At 43.3% G+C, this 16,664-nt stretch overlaps 1 protein-coding gene across 1 annotated transcript in view; it reads right to left on the reverse strand.

Annotated features, from left to right (window-relative positions):
* The window catches only part of LOC113253922 (collagen alpha-4(VI) chain-like), a 113,573-nt gene that overhangs the window by 23,466 nt on the left and 73,443 nt on the right, over positions 1 to 16,664 (reverse strand). Inside the window, exons 22-28 of the mRNA XM_057316023.1 lie at positions 11,691 to 11,753; positions 9,868 to 9,930; positions 8,744 to 8,806; positions 8,139 to 8,201; positions 5,624 to 5,674; positions 1,219 to 1,254; positions 1,052 to 1,114 (exon numbers count right to left, since the gene is read on the reverse strand). Of these exons, the coding sequence (XP_057172006.1) occupies positions 1,052 to 1,114; positions 1,219 to 1,254; positions 5,624 to 5,674; positions 8,139 to 8,201; positions 8,744 to 8,806; positions 9,868 to 9,930; positions 11,691 to 11,753 (402 nt within the window). The remainder of the gene's footprint in view (positions 1 to 1,051; positions 1,115 to 1,218; positions 1,255 to 5,623; positions 5,675 to 8,138; positions 8,202 to 8,743; positions 8,807 to 9,867; positions 9,931 to 11,690; positions 11,754 to 16,664) is intronic.

Consider the following 16,664-nt stretch of genomic DNA (forward strand, 5'->3'; position numbering starts at 1 on the left):
AGCCATCTACATTGCTGCCTACAGACCTAATCCCAGCCACAGACACACATTTCCAAACCCGGCCTTAAAGGATTACTCAATACTCGGTTTAGACTCCAGGTCAGATAATGAAAAGAATATAGGAAATATACATTGGGGCCTGAGAAAGGAAAATTTCTCTCACCACCTTCTGGTCTTTAGAGGCTGAAAACAGGTCTATGCTGACCACGGCTCACTGCTCGTCTTACAGGTATTCGAACTGACACAGCATTATCTGCATGTAACTGATGCTTTGTCTTTTTTTATTTGAAACCAGAGACATACGTTTAGCTGAGCAGGGCAATATTAGCCAGCAGCAAACCAAGTTAGGCATAGATCAATTTTTTTCTTTATGTCCTTGCCAATGTACGAAAATACCAATTATTGAGTGCCTAGATAATAAATATTCTCTTACCTCTTTTCTGCACCGGACACTAGTCCATGTCTTTTTCCCACAAGGCCTTGCTCTCTAACGTCTATCAGCTAAAAACTATCAAGATTTTAGATATCCACGGGCTCTTTCCGAAAAGAGCTGCCAGCGATTGCAGCTTTTCGAGACTGAATCTTGGAACCTGAGGGAATGGATTTCTAATGGTGGACTCCACAAAACACAGTGAAAGCACCGCTCAAAGTCCACCAGGATGGCAGACACAATCTGAGAGTCCAGTCCTAAATTAGCTAAGAGAAAGTTAAGGCTTGGAAGAATCTTACAGAAGTAGCAATGTTTGCTCTGCAGCTAAAACAATATCCTTCCAAATGATATCCAGACTTACGATAGATGTTGGTGCTGTGTAACTGAAACTCCAGCTTGGAGTTTCTGTTATTAGGCTTTGACGAGCTGCATTTGCACGCACAAGAGCAATGGGAGTGGAGTTAAGTGGGGGGCGGGGTGGCCTGAGAAAAGTGTGGAATGTTTACTGACAGAAGGACAAGGGCTTCCTGCTGAGAAGTCCCTTAACCCAACAGAAACGCTCCTGTGAGTGTTGTCATGTGTGCGCCTCTAGAGAGCTTGAGAAATCGCTTTGGTTCTTACCCTCCGCCCTCTGATTCCCTTTGCCCCCTTCTCTCCTCGGTGGCCCCGGTCACCATCTTCTCCCTTAATAGAATCAAAAGGAAATCCTTGAGTTTTAAGAAAAATAACTACAAACAAATGACACGTGCTGCACACCAGTTGCCAGACCCAGAAAGATAGCTTCTTACTTGTGCACCAGGGGAGCCAGGAAATCCAAGTTCACCCTAGAGTCAGAAATGAGATAAGGTTTTGTTTAATATCATGTGATTTAGACTTTCTTTGACATTCCTCAGGGAAAAAGAAGGAACTATCGTTTTGAGAAAACAGACTCAAAACAGGTGCCAGGAAAAACAACTATAGCAACAGTTGTTATCTCGAGCTACTCCCAAGTGGCCATATTTTATTTCTATAAGTCATGTGCAACAACTTGCAAATGATTTTTACCAATTCTTCCTTCTTTGCCAGAGAGAAAGGGAACAATGGGACTATGTACATATTGTGTAATGGAACTTTCTTCATAAGCATTTTTATCTAGAGGTCTGAATAACCAGAGGTCTGATCCAATGGAAACCAAAGGAAGGGGTACCAAATTGACTGCTGGGAAGCAGGTGCTCATTGTCAGATCAAAGGCACACTACAAAGCAACTGTTCATTCAACAAATATTTAGTTAGCACCTACTACATGCCAGGCCCTTTTCTAGGCACTGGGAATTGAGCAGTAAACAGAACAAAGACCCTGCTATCATGGAACTTACCTGCTAGCAAAGAAGAAATGTATGTCAGAGAGAGAGAGAAATGCTACTCTGGAAAGGGGATTAAGGGATAAAGAATGACATGGATAGGTTTGGGACGATGGTAACTATTTTATATAAGGTGGTCAGACAAAGCCTTTTGGTAATGGCAGCATTTGGGCAAAGACCAGCATAACTTGAGGAAGGCAGCCAAACAGGTATCTGGGAGAGATCATTTCAAGCAGAAGGATGAGTGTGTGAAGAACCCTGAGGCAAGAATATGAATGTGTGCTGTGTTTGAGGAACCCTGGAGCAGAATGGCAGGAGGAGAGGAGGAGGAGATGATGTCAGGGAGTTCAGAGAGGGGCCAGATTGTACAGAGTCTTGTAGGCCATGTTAACAGTGGGGTTAATTCTGAATGACATCGGGAGCTGAAGCTGGGCCTTGACTAAAGGAATGACATGATCTGATTATTCATTTAAAAATGGGTCTGGGGGTGCCTGACTGGCTCGGTCAGTAGAGCACATGACTCTTGTTCTCAGGGTTGCAAGTTCGAGCCCCAAGTTGGGTGTAGAGATTACTTGAAAATAAAATCTTTTAAAAAAATTAAAAATATAAAAATAAAATAAAATAAAATAAAATAGGGCTCTGGCTGCTGCTCAGAGGACTAACTAGATGAGTCTAAAGTGGAAGCAAGGATGCCAGTTAGGTGGCTTGGCCCAGAGGGTGGCAGTAGTGGGGGGTGAGAAGTGATGAAACGCCGGATGTATTTGGAATGTAGACTCACAGTATTTGTTGATGGGGTAAATATAGGAGGTGAGAGACAGACATTTAATAAAGATGGAGTAAGTGTCTGCCTTGAGCAACTGGCAGATGGGAGGCTCCACTCCCTGAGATGGGGGAAGGCTAGAAGAGGGGCGGGTTGTCAGGGGAATCAGTTTTGACTGACCAGATATTTGATGATATTAAAGGATTATTGTTAATTCTTAGGTTGATAATGGTATTGTGGTTATACTTATAAAGAATCTTTTAGAGATGCAACTTGAAATACCTATTCATGGAATATATGATATCTGGGATTTGCTTCAAAATAATTGGGAGAAGGATACATGTGTGGTGGAGTACATATAAAATAAAATAAAATTGGCCAAGGGTTTTTCATTGTTTGAACTAGGTGATGGGTACATGGGGAGAGGTGTCATTATATTAGTCTCTCCACTTGTGAATATGTTGAATTTTTCCATAATCAAAGGTTAACAAACAAAAGAAGAAGAATAAAGGAAGGAGGAGGAGGAGGGAAAGAGGAGAAGGAGAAGAAGGAGAAAGAGAAGGAGGTAGAGGAGGAAAAGAAGGAGGAGGAGGGGGAGGAGGAAGAGGAGAAGAAGGTTGTTTTGTGACATGCCAATTTTAAGGTGGAAACATGTTTAGAGTTTAAGAGATTGGTCCAAGCTGGAGAAGTACACCAGAGATCACAGGATAGATGATACTTGATGTCATGGAACTGGATAAGGTCACCTGAGAAGTAAGTAAAGAGGGGAATAAGAGAAGTATAAGGATAGAAGTCTGAGTCTTCTAATATATAGAGGTCAAGAACATTGAAAAGAAACTGAGAACGAAGAACCAGCAAAAACCAGGGAAGTGGGGGTGTTCTGGAAGATGAGAGAGGAAAGGTTTCAAGAACAGGCCCATGATCACCTTTGTCAAATGCTGCTGAGACTTGGACTGTATGATACCGGCAGAGAACTGACCGCTGGATTTAGCACCATGGGTTTTACCTTGACTAAAGCAGATATCATTGAGTGGGCAGGGCCAAGGGGCAAAGATACAATTGTCATCAGTTAGAGAGAACCAGAGGAAAGAAAGTGGAGTTTCTCAACCTCGGCACTACTATTATTTTGGACCTGACGATTCTTCTTTGTTGTAAGAGGCTGTCCTGTGTATTAAAGGATGAAAAAAAGAATCTCTGGTCTCTATTCACTAGGTGCCATTTGCACCCCCTCCCTCAGTTGGAGGGTAAACGTCTGGAGGGTAAAATCACCACAGATACAGATCTAATCCATCAAAGAATTTTGCCAGAGGGAAAGGGAATAATGGGACTATGTAGTTAAGTGAGGGTTTTTTGTTGTTTGGTTTTCAGATGGGCTATATTCCCCCCTCTTTGTATACTGACAAGAATGATCTGAAAATTTGACAATGAAGAAGAGAAAGGAGCCAGGACTTTAAGGAAGCAAAAGGGGAATGGAATCCAGCCCATGAGAGACACTATCAGTCTTAGATGAAGGCATGGACTCATCCACAGCAGTAGGAGGAAGGCAGGGTACAGAGGCAAGTTGGTTGGCCTATGTAGTGGTGGAAGTACGTAGAGGTTCTCTGCTCATTTCTTCTATTTAATTAATGAAACAAGAGGCACAATTGTCTGCTGAAATGTGGAAGGGAAAGCAGGTCTTGGAAGTTTGAGGGAAGGGGAGAAGGTATGAAACAGCTGACTCAGACAAGAGAGTGAACAGGCGAGGGGAAGGTAGCCAGCCAGCCAAGCAGCAATAAGGGCTGTTTAAGGTGAGGCCTTGCCAGGAAAAACCCATGAAACATGGACTGAATCCGTGTGTTCCACAGTGTCAGTCACACCACAGTAAGCATAGGCTGCCCTTGGATTTAGTGCAGGGCTGGTATGTGGCTTAAAACATGGACATCTGAATTCTACCCAGAATTCCCCTCCTATGCAAACTCCCCACCAGAGAAGAAAGACTTAATTTGCCAGGATGGGTTCTCATGGGCTAGCTTCTGCACTCAGATCTGTCTCTAACCATGTGCGACCATCACGTGTGACCAGCTGTGTGACCATCGGCACATTACATCACTTCTCTGCATCCCAGTGCTCTCATCTGTAAATCAGAAAGGCTGAACTAGATGATCACTGAGGTTCCCTTGTTCGTCAGTGCACAGATATCTACCAAGAGCTTACTATGCTTTGGAATTTATGCCCATTAATTATACTCCGAGCGTTTTCCTGGGTGGTAAAATGGCAGCAGTGCCACCAAGGGAAATAAGAGAATCACAGAGAAACCAGCCCAGAGTTAAGTAGCTGGGCATCACTAAACATCCTGGTGATTTCTTATGTTGTGAAGCAATAAATGGTAACTTGCAGACTGAAGCACTCAGAATAACTGTAGCTATTGACATTTGATGTGTTCAAAAGCTTCAAGTGACTTCCATTCTTCAAAACTTCTGTCAGTAACCTATTAACTACAACATGCTAAAATACCATCTTATGGGAGTAGAAATATTCAAACACACCTGTTGAATACCCTGTGCCAGACTCATTCCAGCAATACAAATAAGGTGCAATCTACTCTCAAATTCACAAGCTAGAAGGGAGACAAACATGTAGGGATAAATTCTAATAGAACCTCAACGGCAAGGGGCTACTATAGAAATATGACCAACACACGCTAGAAGCACAGAGTACAGGACAACCAAATCTGTTCGTGGAAGTCCAGGAAGGCTTCCACAAGGAGAAGCTGATATTTGAGTTGGTCGGAGGAAATGAGTAAAAACTGTCCAAAGGAGGGAGATGGGTAAGGACATCCCAAATAGAGGCAAGATTATTTGCAAAGGCAAGGGGTTGGGAAGTTCCTGGCTGGGATGGGACTATCTGGCACAGGTGGAAGATGAGGAAAGGAGTTTGATTTTTAAATAAGGCAGCTCTTGTTTTTTAAGGAGGGGATTCTGGCAGCTACAACATGTCATAAACAGCATTCAGAAACCATTTCTGGCATACCACTTGGATAATAAGTCTTATTCTAGTAAAATAAAATTAAAACTATAGTCCTTACTTTAAAATACTCTGAAGGGCAAGCCTCACCTTTTTTCCTTTTCTTCCTGGAAGTCCATATCCATCTGTACCTAAAAGACCCTAAGAAAATGACACAAGATGAATGATAGAATTATCCATATCAGTACTTGGTTGATTATATTATCTGAATCCTTGGATTCATCAGCAGTGCAAGGAAGTGGTGAAAGCAGAGGGGCTTGGTTAAGCCTTATTCTATCTTATAGGATAAACACTAAGCTACCTTTATAGGTAAGAAGAGGATAAGTGTTTAAAATTTTTTAAAAAACCATGGTATAACTACTTTTTGTTTGTTTGTTTTTAACTTGTTCTTCAGCAAGTTTCTGTACTTTGGCAAGATGATACCACAGTTGTAGGAAGACAAATCATCATACAAAATCCCCCTTGGGTTTTTCCTGCAGGATAAAGTAACAATGGCAGAAGCTCTAGAACTTCATAAATCTCTAGAGATAAAGACAGACTTTAGGGGGAAAGATCGGAATAGAGGCAATGTAGTTAAGTAAATCAGTACATAGGATGTAAACCCAGACAGACCTGAATTTTCATTCCATTTCCCAATTGGTTATATGAGGGGCCTTAGGCAAATTATTCAACTTAAGTTTCAGCTTCCTCATCCATTAAATGGGGTAAAACGTCGTGTACATAGCATGGTGGCTGGGAAGATTGAGTGAGATTATGCATGGAAAGCACTTTGCATGATGCCAGCTCAGAGAAAGTAATTGAGAAAGTGGTCATTATTCTGCTGCTGATGGTGTAATAGTGATAATATTGGCAAAGGTGCAGTAATCGTGGTGGAGGTGGAGGTGATGGTGGCGGCGGCGATGGTGGTGGTAATAGCGGTGGTGGTGGAGGTGGTGGTAGCAGCAGTAGAGGTGATGGTGGTGGAGATGATGGTGGTGGAGGTGGTAGTGGAGGCGGTGATGGCAGGGGTGGTAGTAGCAGTGGTGGAGATGGTGGTGGTGGAAATGATGGTGGTTGAGGTGATGGTGGTGGCGGTGGTGGTGGTGGAGGTAGTAGTGGAGGCAGTGATGGCAGGGGTGGTGGTAGCAGTGGTGGAGGTGATGGTGATGGAGGTGATGGTGGTGGCAGTGGTGGAGGTGGAGGTGATAGTAGAGGCAGTGATGGCAGGGGTGGTGGTTGGTAGCAGTGGTGGAGGTGATGGTGGAGGCAGTGATGGTCGAGGTGGAGGTGATGGTGATGCTAACCGTTATGAATATGTTGATGATGCTACTGGGATCCTAGCATCTGTACATATACACAGTGTGCTTCCTATATTAAGGACTGAATTCGGAACCTTTTAGGTGTTTTTTGCTGAATGGACAAAAACTGCACCTAAACCAAATAGTCAACTAAAAAGGACAATTTTAAATTTTAAGCCACAAAGATCATTTTTATGGCCTAAGGAGGAAAGTTTGAAATGTTAGAAAATAAAAAAGAATAAGATAAAGAAGATTGCCAAAGATGAATTATTAGAAGACAAAAAGGGTGCACATGAGGTTCATTTGCTGTTATTCCATCTTCTCTCCACTGACGGACACACAGAGCCTCAGGCATCTACAACCCCAGAGACCCAAACTGTCTATTTTGGAGAAATCTGCCTCTGACGTTCCTGAAATGACACCTTCCAGAAAGGCATTGCTCCCCAGCTTGGTCTGCCCCAGGGAGAGATCAGTAGGAACAATCTTTGCATCATTTTAAATCAGGGCATTTTCCCAAAGTTGAACAGTGTTAACTTCATCAGCTGGCTCGAGTGTGGAGGCAGAACGCTACTGGACAACAATCCTGTTCTGTTCTTTCCCTTCCACGTTTACGTTTAAGCTTTTCAGCCTGCTTTTCTCTCCTCCCCTGGCTAACAAATGTGATTTCAGTGCTGAGTGCAAAACAACAGCAGGTCTTGCCCACTGTTGATGAAAGAATTCTCAGAAATAAATAGGTGCAGGACAGACAACGCTTTTCCATATCATAAAGCTCATTCCAATAAAAAGGTGAATTGAAAATAGTCACAAAATAACTAACTTGCTCTCATGTTTAGAGGGATGACTAAGGAAGGTATAACTGTGTAGCCCTGTCTCTGGTAGAGTTATCTATTGAAGTAAACCTCTGACAATGCTTGGCCTCCAAAGGTTATTTCTATGCTGTGGGTAATTGAGCCCATGCACTTAAAAGTTTGTGATTCTGATCGCCTGTCTTATTTGTTTCCCTGGAAAAAATGTTTCATAGAACACATCTGTATTCCAAAAAGTCTCACATGCTTATAAAACAGCTTTGTCACACAGAAAAGGCTCACTGGCACGTCCCTCTGCAACAGCGTGGGAGAAGGCAAAGCACATCCCGAGATGTCTGCAGGTTCTTGATTTATAGGAAGAATTTGAGAATCTTTGACTCTTTAAATTCACAACAGCTCTGGGGATCAAATCATATTTGTGTCCCAAATATTCATCAAGGATATTAGAATTTGGTGTGAAGCAAGAGCAAATAACAAACAAGAAATTGAATCAAGAGTCCAAAACAGAGAAAGTGGACTTACAGGTTGCCCTCTTAGTCCTTGTGGACCCCGCGGGCCTGTGGCTCCTACATCACCAACATCCCCCTTTTGCAATAAAAGGTAAACACGAAGTTAATTTTCTCCTGTGAGTTCATGCAATCATATGTCATTTTTCTTAGAGATTCTACAGTCATCCTTTTCAGGTCTTAGTGGCATCACCATATAGTCCAAAGTAAGTATCTTCCTCTAGATTTTGTTACATACAGATAATAACTAGTAAATAGTAGAGATTTTGGCACTAAAAATTAGCAAAACCAGGTATGAAGCACCAGGAACAGAATTTTATATTATTCTGGCTTTTATAGGTGTGAATGTGAGAATCTATATTTGCAGTGAATCCATATATTTATCTTTCTGTTGATATGTCTTTGCCTACTGATATAGGTGGCCATCTATCCATCCATCCTTCTATATGTCGGTCTATATGTCTTCCCTTTCTGTATCCATCTGTCCATCTATGAAGTAATGGCCAGGCAATACCACCACCAACTATATCAGAAACTCCTGCTTGAAATGATCACGTAAGCTTTCTTTTGCATAAGAAAACCCAAGTTGCAATCAAAAAAGATGTGTTCTCTGACATTTACCTTCATTCCTGTTGGTCCAGCTTTTCCTTTGGAACCAATTGGTCCGGGAAGCCCAGCAATCCCCTGTAATAAGATCAGGACTAAAATCACCTCGAGGGCCACAAAGTTATCTATCTGACTCTCTTGCTATTATTGAAATGGTCTGGAACTGGTAATATATTCACAAATCACCTTCGATGTTTTATACAATTAATTGTATCCTTCAACAGACAGAATGCTTCCTATGCACATTTAACCTCTGGGCTGGGGGGTGGGGTGGGGCAGGAGGAGGGAGGCGTTCTGTGCAAGAGGCCACATCTACCAAGTGCTGAGCACTGGAGCAATGATCTGGCTACTAGAGGGAAAAACACCATTTGATTAGGAGATCGGGAAGACAAACACCTGGACTTTCACCCGCTCCAAACAGAAAATATTATCAAATGAAAATGAAAACCATACAAGCGGTTTACAGGGCTAGACTCTTCCTGATCGCGAGAGTAAGAACAGAACTAGGACACAGGCCGCCCTGGAGCTGCTGTTTTGAATCTCCAGATCAAGGTGCTTATCCCTACCTTAGATCACGCTGCTCGGGGTTAAGCTATGTCAGATGCTCCCGTCATTAGGAAGCCTCTCCTGATCAGCTCTCTCAATGAGGTCTGACCCTTCTAGGAAGCACTGGGATCCTGGGTCAGGAGGAGAAGGGGCCCCAGAAGGAACTAAGCTGGGAGCCAGTTTGGCCACTTCCTACCCAGATGACAAATCATTTTTAATCCCTTTGAGCCTCGGTCTCCTCATCTATAAAATTGGGACGGCGATGCTTCCTTTTCATGTTTATGAGCAATAAGTCATTTATACCCCTTTCACAGTTGTATTTTTTCTTGCACTATAGGTAAGTCACTATGAGCTTGTGTTAAACAACCCTGGAGCTCCGACCCAATCTTACCGATCACTGTATTCCCACAATGCACCTAGAGTAGAAGGGGGTACACCCAGGGATCAAATTAGCTATTTCTAGAAACCCCTGATACCCACCAATCCCAGAGCAAACAGCGTAGCTCTATGTTATCAGTCCGGAACACTCAGCTGTCTGAACTGGCCGTTGTTAATGAGCAGCTCTGCTGTAGCTTTTAGTTTTTCAAACCTACCTCAACACCCGGTAAGCCTCTTTGTCCAGAATTTCCTGGTGGTCCTTGCCTTCCTCTCAGTCCCTGGTCCAAAGATGAAATTAAAGTTCAACCAGTGTTTATGGAGCTATTCATTCCCCATGTGACCACAAAGTCACCTTGGTCCCTGATGGGAGCACAAATCGGGGTGCCCTGACCCATCGCTATCGTGTTTCCCATACTCTGCTGAGCAGCATCTGCACGCGAGCACCCCAGGCTCGCACCACCGAAGCACCGGACGTGAGCCTTCAGCACCTGTGTCTGTAACCACCTCTGCGGTAGGACCTGATGAGCCCGAAAACTTCAGAACACTGCTTTTATATTTTAATACGCCCAACTAACTTCAAATCCTAAAAGGCGAATGAGAGGAGCTGCTAGGATACTGATCTCCTTTGAAAATTCAACCTTTTCTTTAGACATACAAGGGCTGAGGACCAGAGAGTGCATTTTGATTTTATCAAGAACCAATAGTACACTTGCCTGTTCTCTATAGCACAAGAGCCTAATCGCACTGGGCACATTGCTGGGGAGGTACTCATTTTCTCCCCAATCTATTTCACTTTACTGATTCCAACACTAATTTTCCTCCAGCTTTTCTGAGAAATGCTTTCCTATTAGAAGCACGGATCGTGGCTTCTATACTCCTGCATGAGGTATTGTAATCACCTATTTAAATAGAGCGTCATGCCCACATCCCAGTGGGAGGTGAAATTAAGGAGAGGTTCTGTCGATTATCTTGCTCATGGTTCACAACACAACTCGTTCCTCTTGCACTCAGCGGTATGATAAAATGAATATAAAAGAGAAAGCCACAACGCCACAGTGGCAGGGGGTCCAAATTTGAATTAAGCCAGTGATCAAAAAAAAGGCAAAAATTCATCTCTCGGTTGTTTCCCCCCATGTTCAGACACTATTTTCTATCATAAAAAAAATACAATCTCTAATTACACTTTGATCACCCATTTCGTTCTTTCGTACCTTTGTCAAGTCAAAAAACAACAGAAACCTTTCAAAATTATCGCTTGACGCGCATAGAATTTTTGAAGTTATGGAGAATGATTCAATGTGTTAGTAAGAGTTGTTGTTTTAAAGTTCTTCCACTTGATACTTGGAAACAATCTGACCTTTAAAAGAAAGATGTAGGACATGTTCCAGAAGGATTTACAGAGTGATAGATTTGGGTTACGCTTAGAAGATTCCAAAAGAACTGGTTGGAAGTTCAAATTTCCAGTTATCACTGAATAGTTTACAACACCCCACTTGAGGGCAAGACCCTTCCTTGCCTTAATGTTCTGAACATCCCACGCCTATTAGCAAAGTGCCCTATGTATATCAGATTCTCAATAAACACTTTGCTGATTTCTCATGCCAAATTTGAGTACTTTGAATACACAGCTTTCAGAGGCAGTAATTAAGAACATAGATTTTTTAACTAGCCTGCCTGAGTTTGAATCCCATCTTTATCATTCACTAATTGTGTGAGTTTGGCCAATTTACCTAACTTCTCCATCCCCCCCCCCTTCCATTTCTCTCTGTAAAATAGGGATAACAACCCTCCGTTGAAGGATTAAATGGGTTAATACAAGTGCTTCGGGCCATATTTAAGACATAACAAGAACTCAGTAAATATTAGCTATTGGAGTTTAAACTGCCCAGGAGAGAGACTATACAATTTGCTTTGGAAGGCCCTAGAAAAGAGATATCCAAGGCCATTCTGATATACATTAAATCCCTATCCAAGAATCTAAGTGATAATTTCAAACAAATATCCTTTAGCACTAAAAAAACAAATTGACTGATACAACCTGTGAGCCTGGGTATCCAAGCTCTCCTTGGTAACCCTGTTCACCGGATTCTCCACGCGCACCCTGTCAAAATGAGCAAAACTTAGTGAGTTCACCAGGCGCCATTAGTGTTCTTACTGAAGGTCGCCTTTCCTGCAAGATGGCACTTGAAAGCCACAAGAGAAAGACAAAAAAAACTTTGATTGTCTGCGTTCAGTTCACTTGGGATTGGAGAGGATATGGGGAGAGGGGGTTCCACTTATTCTACAAAACCAAATTCTTACTGTCTTTCCCAGTCTTTTCACGTCTCCTTCCAATATCTTAGCTGGTAATAGAAGCAAAAATACTTTGATTAAGCAACCCAAGCTCCCATTTAACTTAATAACAAGTCCCTAAAAGCCCATCCATTCCTTTTAAGGGACAGGGGCTAAATGCTCACTGGTGTTAAGGACCGTGAAGAAACTCAGAATGTTGAATACAGCGACAAGCGTGATATTTTGGGACATTCAAAGCACATAAAGCACATAAAGAAATGGCACAAAACTGGCTTTTTTAAAAAAAGATTTTATTTATTTGAGAGAGAGAGATAAGGAGCAGGGGGAAGGGCAGAAGAAGAGGGAGAAGCAGACTCCCCACTGAGCAGAGACCCTGATGTGGGGCTGGATCTTGGGACTCCGGGATCATGACCTGAGCCAAAGGTAGACGCTCAACTGACTGAGCCACCCAGGTGCTCCCAGAAAACTGGCTTTAAAATCCTACATATTCGGGGTGCCTGGGCGGCTCAGTCCTGGGAAAGAGCCAGCATCAGGTTCCCTGCTCAGTGGAGAGCCTGTTTCCCCCCTTGCCCCTCACCCTGCTCGTGTGCTCTCTCTCTCAAATAATAAATAAATAATATCTTAAAAACAAAACAAAACCCTGCAGGTTCTGTTCTAAATAACTGTTTTAAATTCTCCCTCAAATTAATACTTTCACTTCTACAGAGAAGATACATTTTCTAAGGTTGAGCATAATACCCATTTTGTGAATTATTCTGCCTTCTTTTTCATGTTGTTCCTGTGTTGGGAAGGTTACTATTTATTCAAAGATTTGCAAAGAGAAAAAATCTTGAACTCAGAATTAATGCACTACATGGATCAATTCCTCGTGCTTCTTAAGTTTTTAAAACTATTCCGGTAAATGGGAAGCGCTTCTCTTGATTATTATTGCTGTATTATTCTGCTCTTTAACAGTTGATTTCTAGATTCATAAACATGACCAAGTTTTTCTTATTTTTTAATTTAAATTCAATTAGCCAACATATAGCACATCATTGGTTTCAGACGTAGAGTTCAAAAATTCATCAGTTGATGGAGCGCCTGGGTGGCACAGCGGTTAAAGCGTCTGCCTTCGGCTCAGGGCGTGATCCTGGCATTACCGGATCGAGCCCCACATCAGGCTCCTCCGCTGGGAGCCTGCTTCTTCCTCTCCCACTCCCCCTGCTTGTGTTCCCTCTCTCGCTGGCTGTCTCTATCTCTGTCAAATAAATAAATAAAATCTTTAAAAAAAAAAATTCATCAGTTGCGTATAACATCCAGTGCTCATCACATCAGGTGCCCTCCTTAATGCCCGTCATCCAGTTACCCCATCGCCCCACCCACCTCCCCTCCAGCAACCTTCAGTTTGTGTTTTAAAAGGCATGTAGCTAGAAATTTTGAAATAGGTTGTGAAATGTTTGCACATCGCATTACTGACATTCACTGTGCAACATTCTGAAAACAATTTGGCTCTATGAAGCAAAGTTCAGACTCTTTTATTGTACCTCCATGTCTGTACATTTATATTAAGGAAATCCTTTCAGCAAATCAAAAGCAGGAACAAAACAAAAACCCTATAATACAGTTTTTCTTTCCATCACTGACCATGATATCCAACATAGCAGAAATTACCCAAATGCTCAACGTAAGAATTGTTTAGCAAATCAGAGTTCTTCTACAGAGTATGCTGTAATATATTAAAATGATAATATGAAGATTTGGAAACAGAAAAGCAGACTATAAAATAGTATACCCATTATAATAACTCTCTATTATCTATCTTGTACAGGAAACACACGAATGTGAAAATAATTGCTGGAGGCTAGTGGGTTTACGGACACATTAAAAAAATGAATGATAGGGAGTTAAGATGGCGGAGGAGTAGGAGACACCGTTTTCAGCCGGTCCCCCGAGTCGAGCTGGATAGGTACCAGACCAGCCTAAACAACCACGGAACCAGCCTGAGATGCAGGAAGACGCATCTGGATCTCTACAAATGAACATCTCCAGCGCTGAGTATTGAGGTACGAAGCGGGGAGCCATGAAACTGTGCACAGATATCGGAAGATAAACGGAAGGGGGAGGGAGCCACCGCGTTTGGGCGCCGGGAAGCGGTAGCCACTTGCACGGGAGAGCGGGCGGGCTCGTGGTCGGCACCCGCAAAACAGCAGACTGAGACCGTGAGCCGGGTGCGCGCGCCACCAGGCATCTCGCGGAACACCGGAATCCCGGTGCGCTCACTGGATCCAGACTGAGACCGGGAGATCCGGGAGCGCGCGCGGGGCAGCTGGCGGCTGGCGGCATTAGAAACACAAAGGACAGAGACGCGCCGGCCCTGGAAGTGAGGGCTGGGACGCCGGGTGTGGGGCGCACATCCCGGGACGCTGCAGGGTTGAGCAGCACCAACAGTAACGGAGTTAAAGTGGCCAGAACATTAGTAGAGAACGGGCCGCAATCCCTCTGTTCTGTGACAGAGGCTGAAATTCGGCCGCTGCTGCTCTGACTCTCAGAAGAGGCACAGCAAACCGCCAGGGAAAGCCGCCAGAGAACAAAAGCCTGGAAATACCGGCTCAGGGAGCGCCCATCCCCATCCCCCCTCGCAGGGGACGCCAAGACTCTACCCAAACATGGCTGCCTGAGTATCGGCGCGGCAGGCCCCTCCCCCAGAACACAGAAGGCAGGCTGAAAAATCAAGAAGCCCACAACCCGGACGCCTGGGTGGCGCAGTCATTGAGCGCCTGCCTTCGGCTTAGGGCGTGATCCCGGCGTTCCGGAAAGGAGTCCCTCATCGGGCTCCTCCGCTGGGAGCCTGCTTCTTCCTCTCCCACTCCCCTGCTTCTGTTCCCTCTCTCGCTGGTTGGCTGCCACATAAATAAATAAATAAAATCTTTAAAGAAGAAGCCCACATCCCTAAGATCCCTATAAAACAAGGGGCACGGCCTGGGACCCAGTCAATAAGTTGGGCTCTGGAAACCCCGCAACCTCTCTTCATCAGAATGACAAGAAGGAGAAGCCCCCCCCAGCAAAGAAAAGACAGTGATTCTGTGGCCTCTGCCACAGAAATAATGGATATGGATGTAACCAAATTATCAGAAATGGAATTCAGAGTAACGATGGTCAAAATGATGAGTAGAATTGAAAAAACTATTAACGAAAAGGTTACTGAGAATATAGAATCCCTAAGGACAGAAATGAGAGCGAATCTAACAGAAATTAAAAATTCTATGAGCCAAATGCAGGCAAAACTAGAGGCTCTGACGGCCAGGGTCGCAGAAGCAGAGGAACGGGTTAGTGAATTGGAGGATGGGTTAATAGAGGAAAAAATGAAAATAGAAGATGGTCTTAAAAAAATCCACGCCCACGAATGTAGGTTACGGGAGATTACTGACTCAATGAAACGATCCAATGTTAGAATCATCGGCATCCCCGAGGGGGTGGAGAAAAACAGAGGTCTAGAAGAGATATTTGAACAAATTGTAGCTGAAAACTTCCCTAATCTAGCAAGGGAAACAAACATTCGTGTCCAAGAGGCAGAGAGGACCCCTCCCAAGCTCAACCATGACAAACCTACGCCACGTCATGTCATAGTGAAATTCGCAAATATTAGATGCAAGGATACAGTATTGAAAGCGTCCAGGGCAAAGAAATTTCTCACGTACCAAGGCAAAAGCATCAGAATTACGTCAGACCTGTCTACACAGACCTGGAATGAGAGAAAGGGTTGGGGGAGCATATTTAAAGCTCTTTCAGAGAAAAACATGCAGCCAAGGATCCTTTATCCAGCAAGGCTGTCATTCAGAATTGATGGAGAAATAAAGACATTTCAGAATCGCCAGTCACTAACCAATTTCGTAACCACGAAACCAGCCCTACAGGAGATATTACGGGGGGTTCTATAAAAGTAAAAAGGCCCCAAGAGTGATACAGAACAGAAAGTCACAGCCAATACAAACAAAGACTTTACTGGCAACATGGCAACATTAAAATCATATCTCTCAGTAATCAGTCTTAATGTAAATGGTTTGAACGATCCCATAAAACGCCACAGGGTTGCAGATTGGATAAAAAGAAATGACCCATCCATTTGCTGTCTACAAGAGACTCATTTCAAACCCAAAGATGCATTCAGACTGAGAGTAAGGGGATGGAGTACCATCTTTCACGCAAATGGACCTCAAAAGAAAGCTGGGGTAGCAATTCTCATATCAGATAAATTGGATTTTAAACTACAGACTATAGTTAGAGATGCAGAAGGGCACTATATTATTCTTAAGGGAAGTATTCAACAAGTGGATGTGACAATTATAAATATATATGCCCCCAACAGGGGAGCAGCAAGATACACAAGCCAACTCTTAACCAGAATAAAGAGACATATAAATAAAAATACACTAATAGTAGGGGACCTCAACACTCCACTATCAGAAATAGACAGAACACCCTGGCAAAAACTAAGCAAAGAATCAAAGGCTTTGAATGCCATACTCGACGAGTTGGACCTCATAGATATATATAGAACACTACACCCCAGAACCAAAGAATACTCATTCTATTCTAATGCCCATGGAACATTCTCAAGAATAGACCATGTTCTGGGACACAAAACAGGTCTCAACCGATACCAAAAGATTGAAATTATCCCCTGCATATTCTCAGACCACAACGCTCTGAAATTGGAACTCAACCACAAGGAAAAATTTGG

Source organism: Ursus arctos, unplaced genomic scaffold (genome assembly GCF_023065955.2).
Source record: "Ursus arctos isolate Adak ecotype North America unplaced genomic scaffold, UrsArc2.0 scaffold_20, whole genome shotgun sequence".
In the NCBI taxonomy this organism is placed as follows: domain Eukaryota; kingdom Metazoa; phylum Chordata; class Mammalia; order Carnivora; family Ursidae; genus Ursus; species Ursus arctos.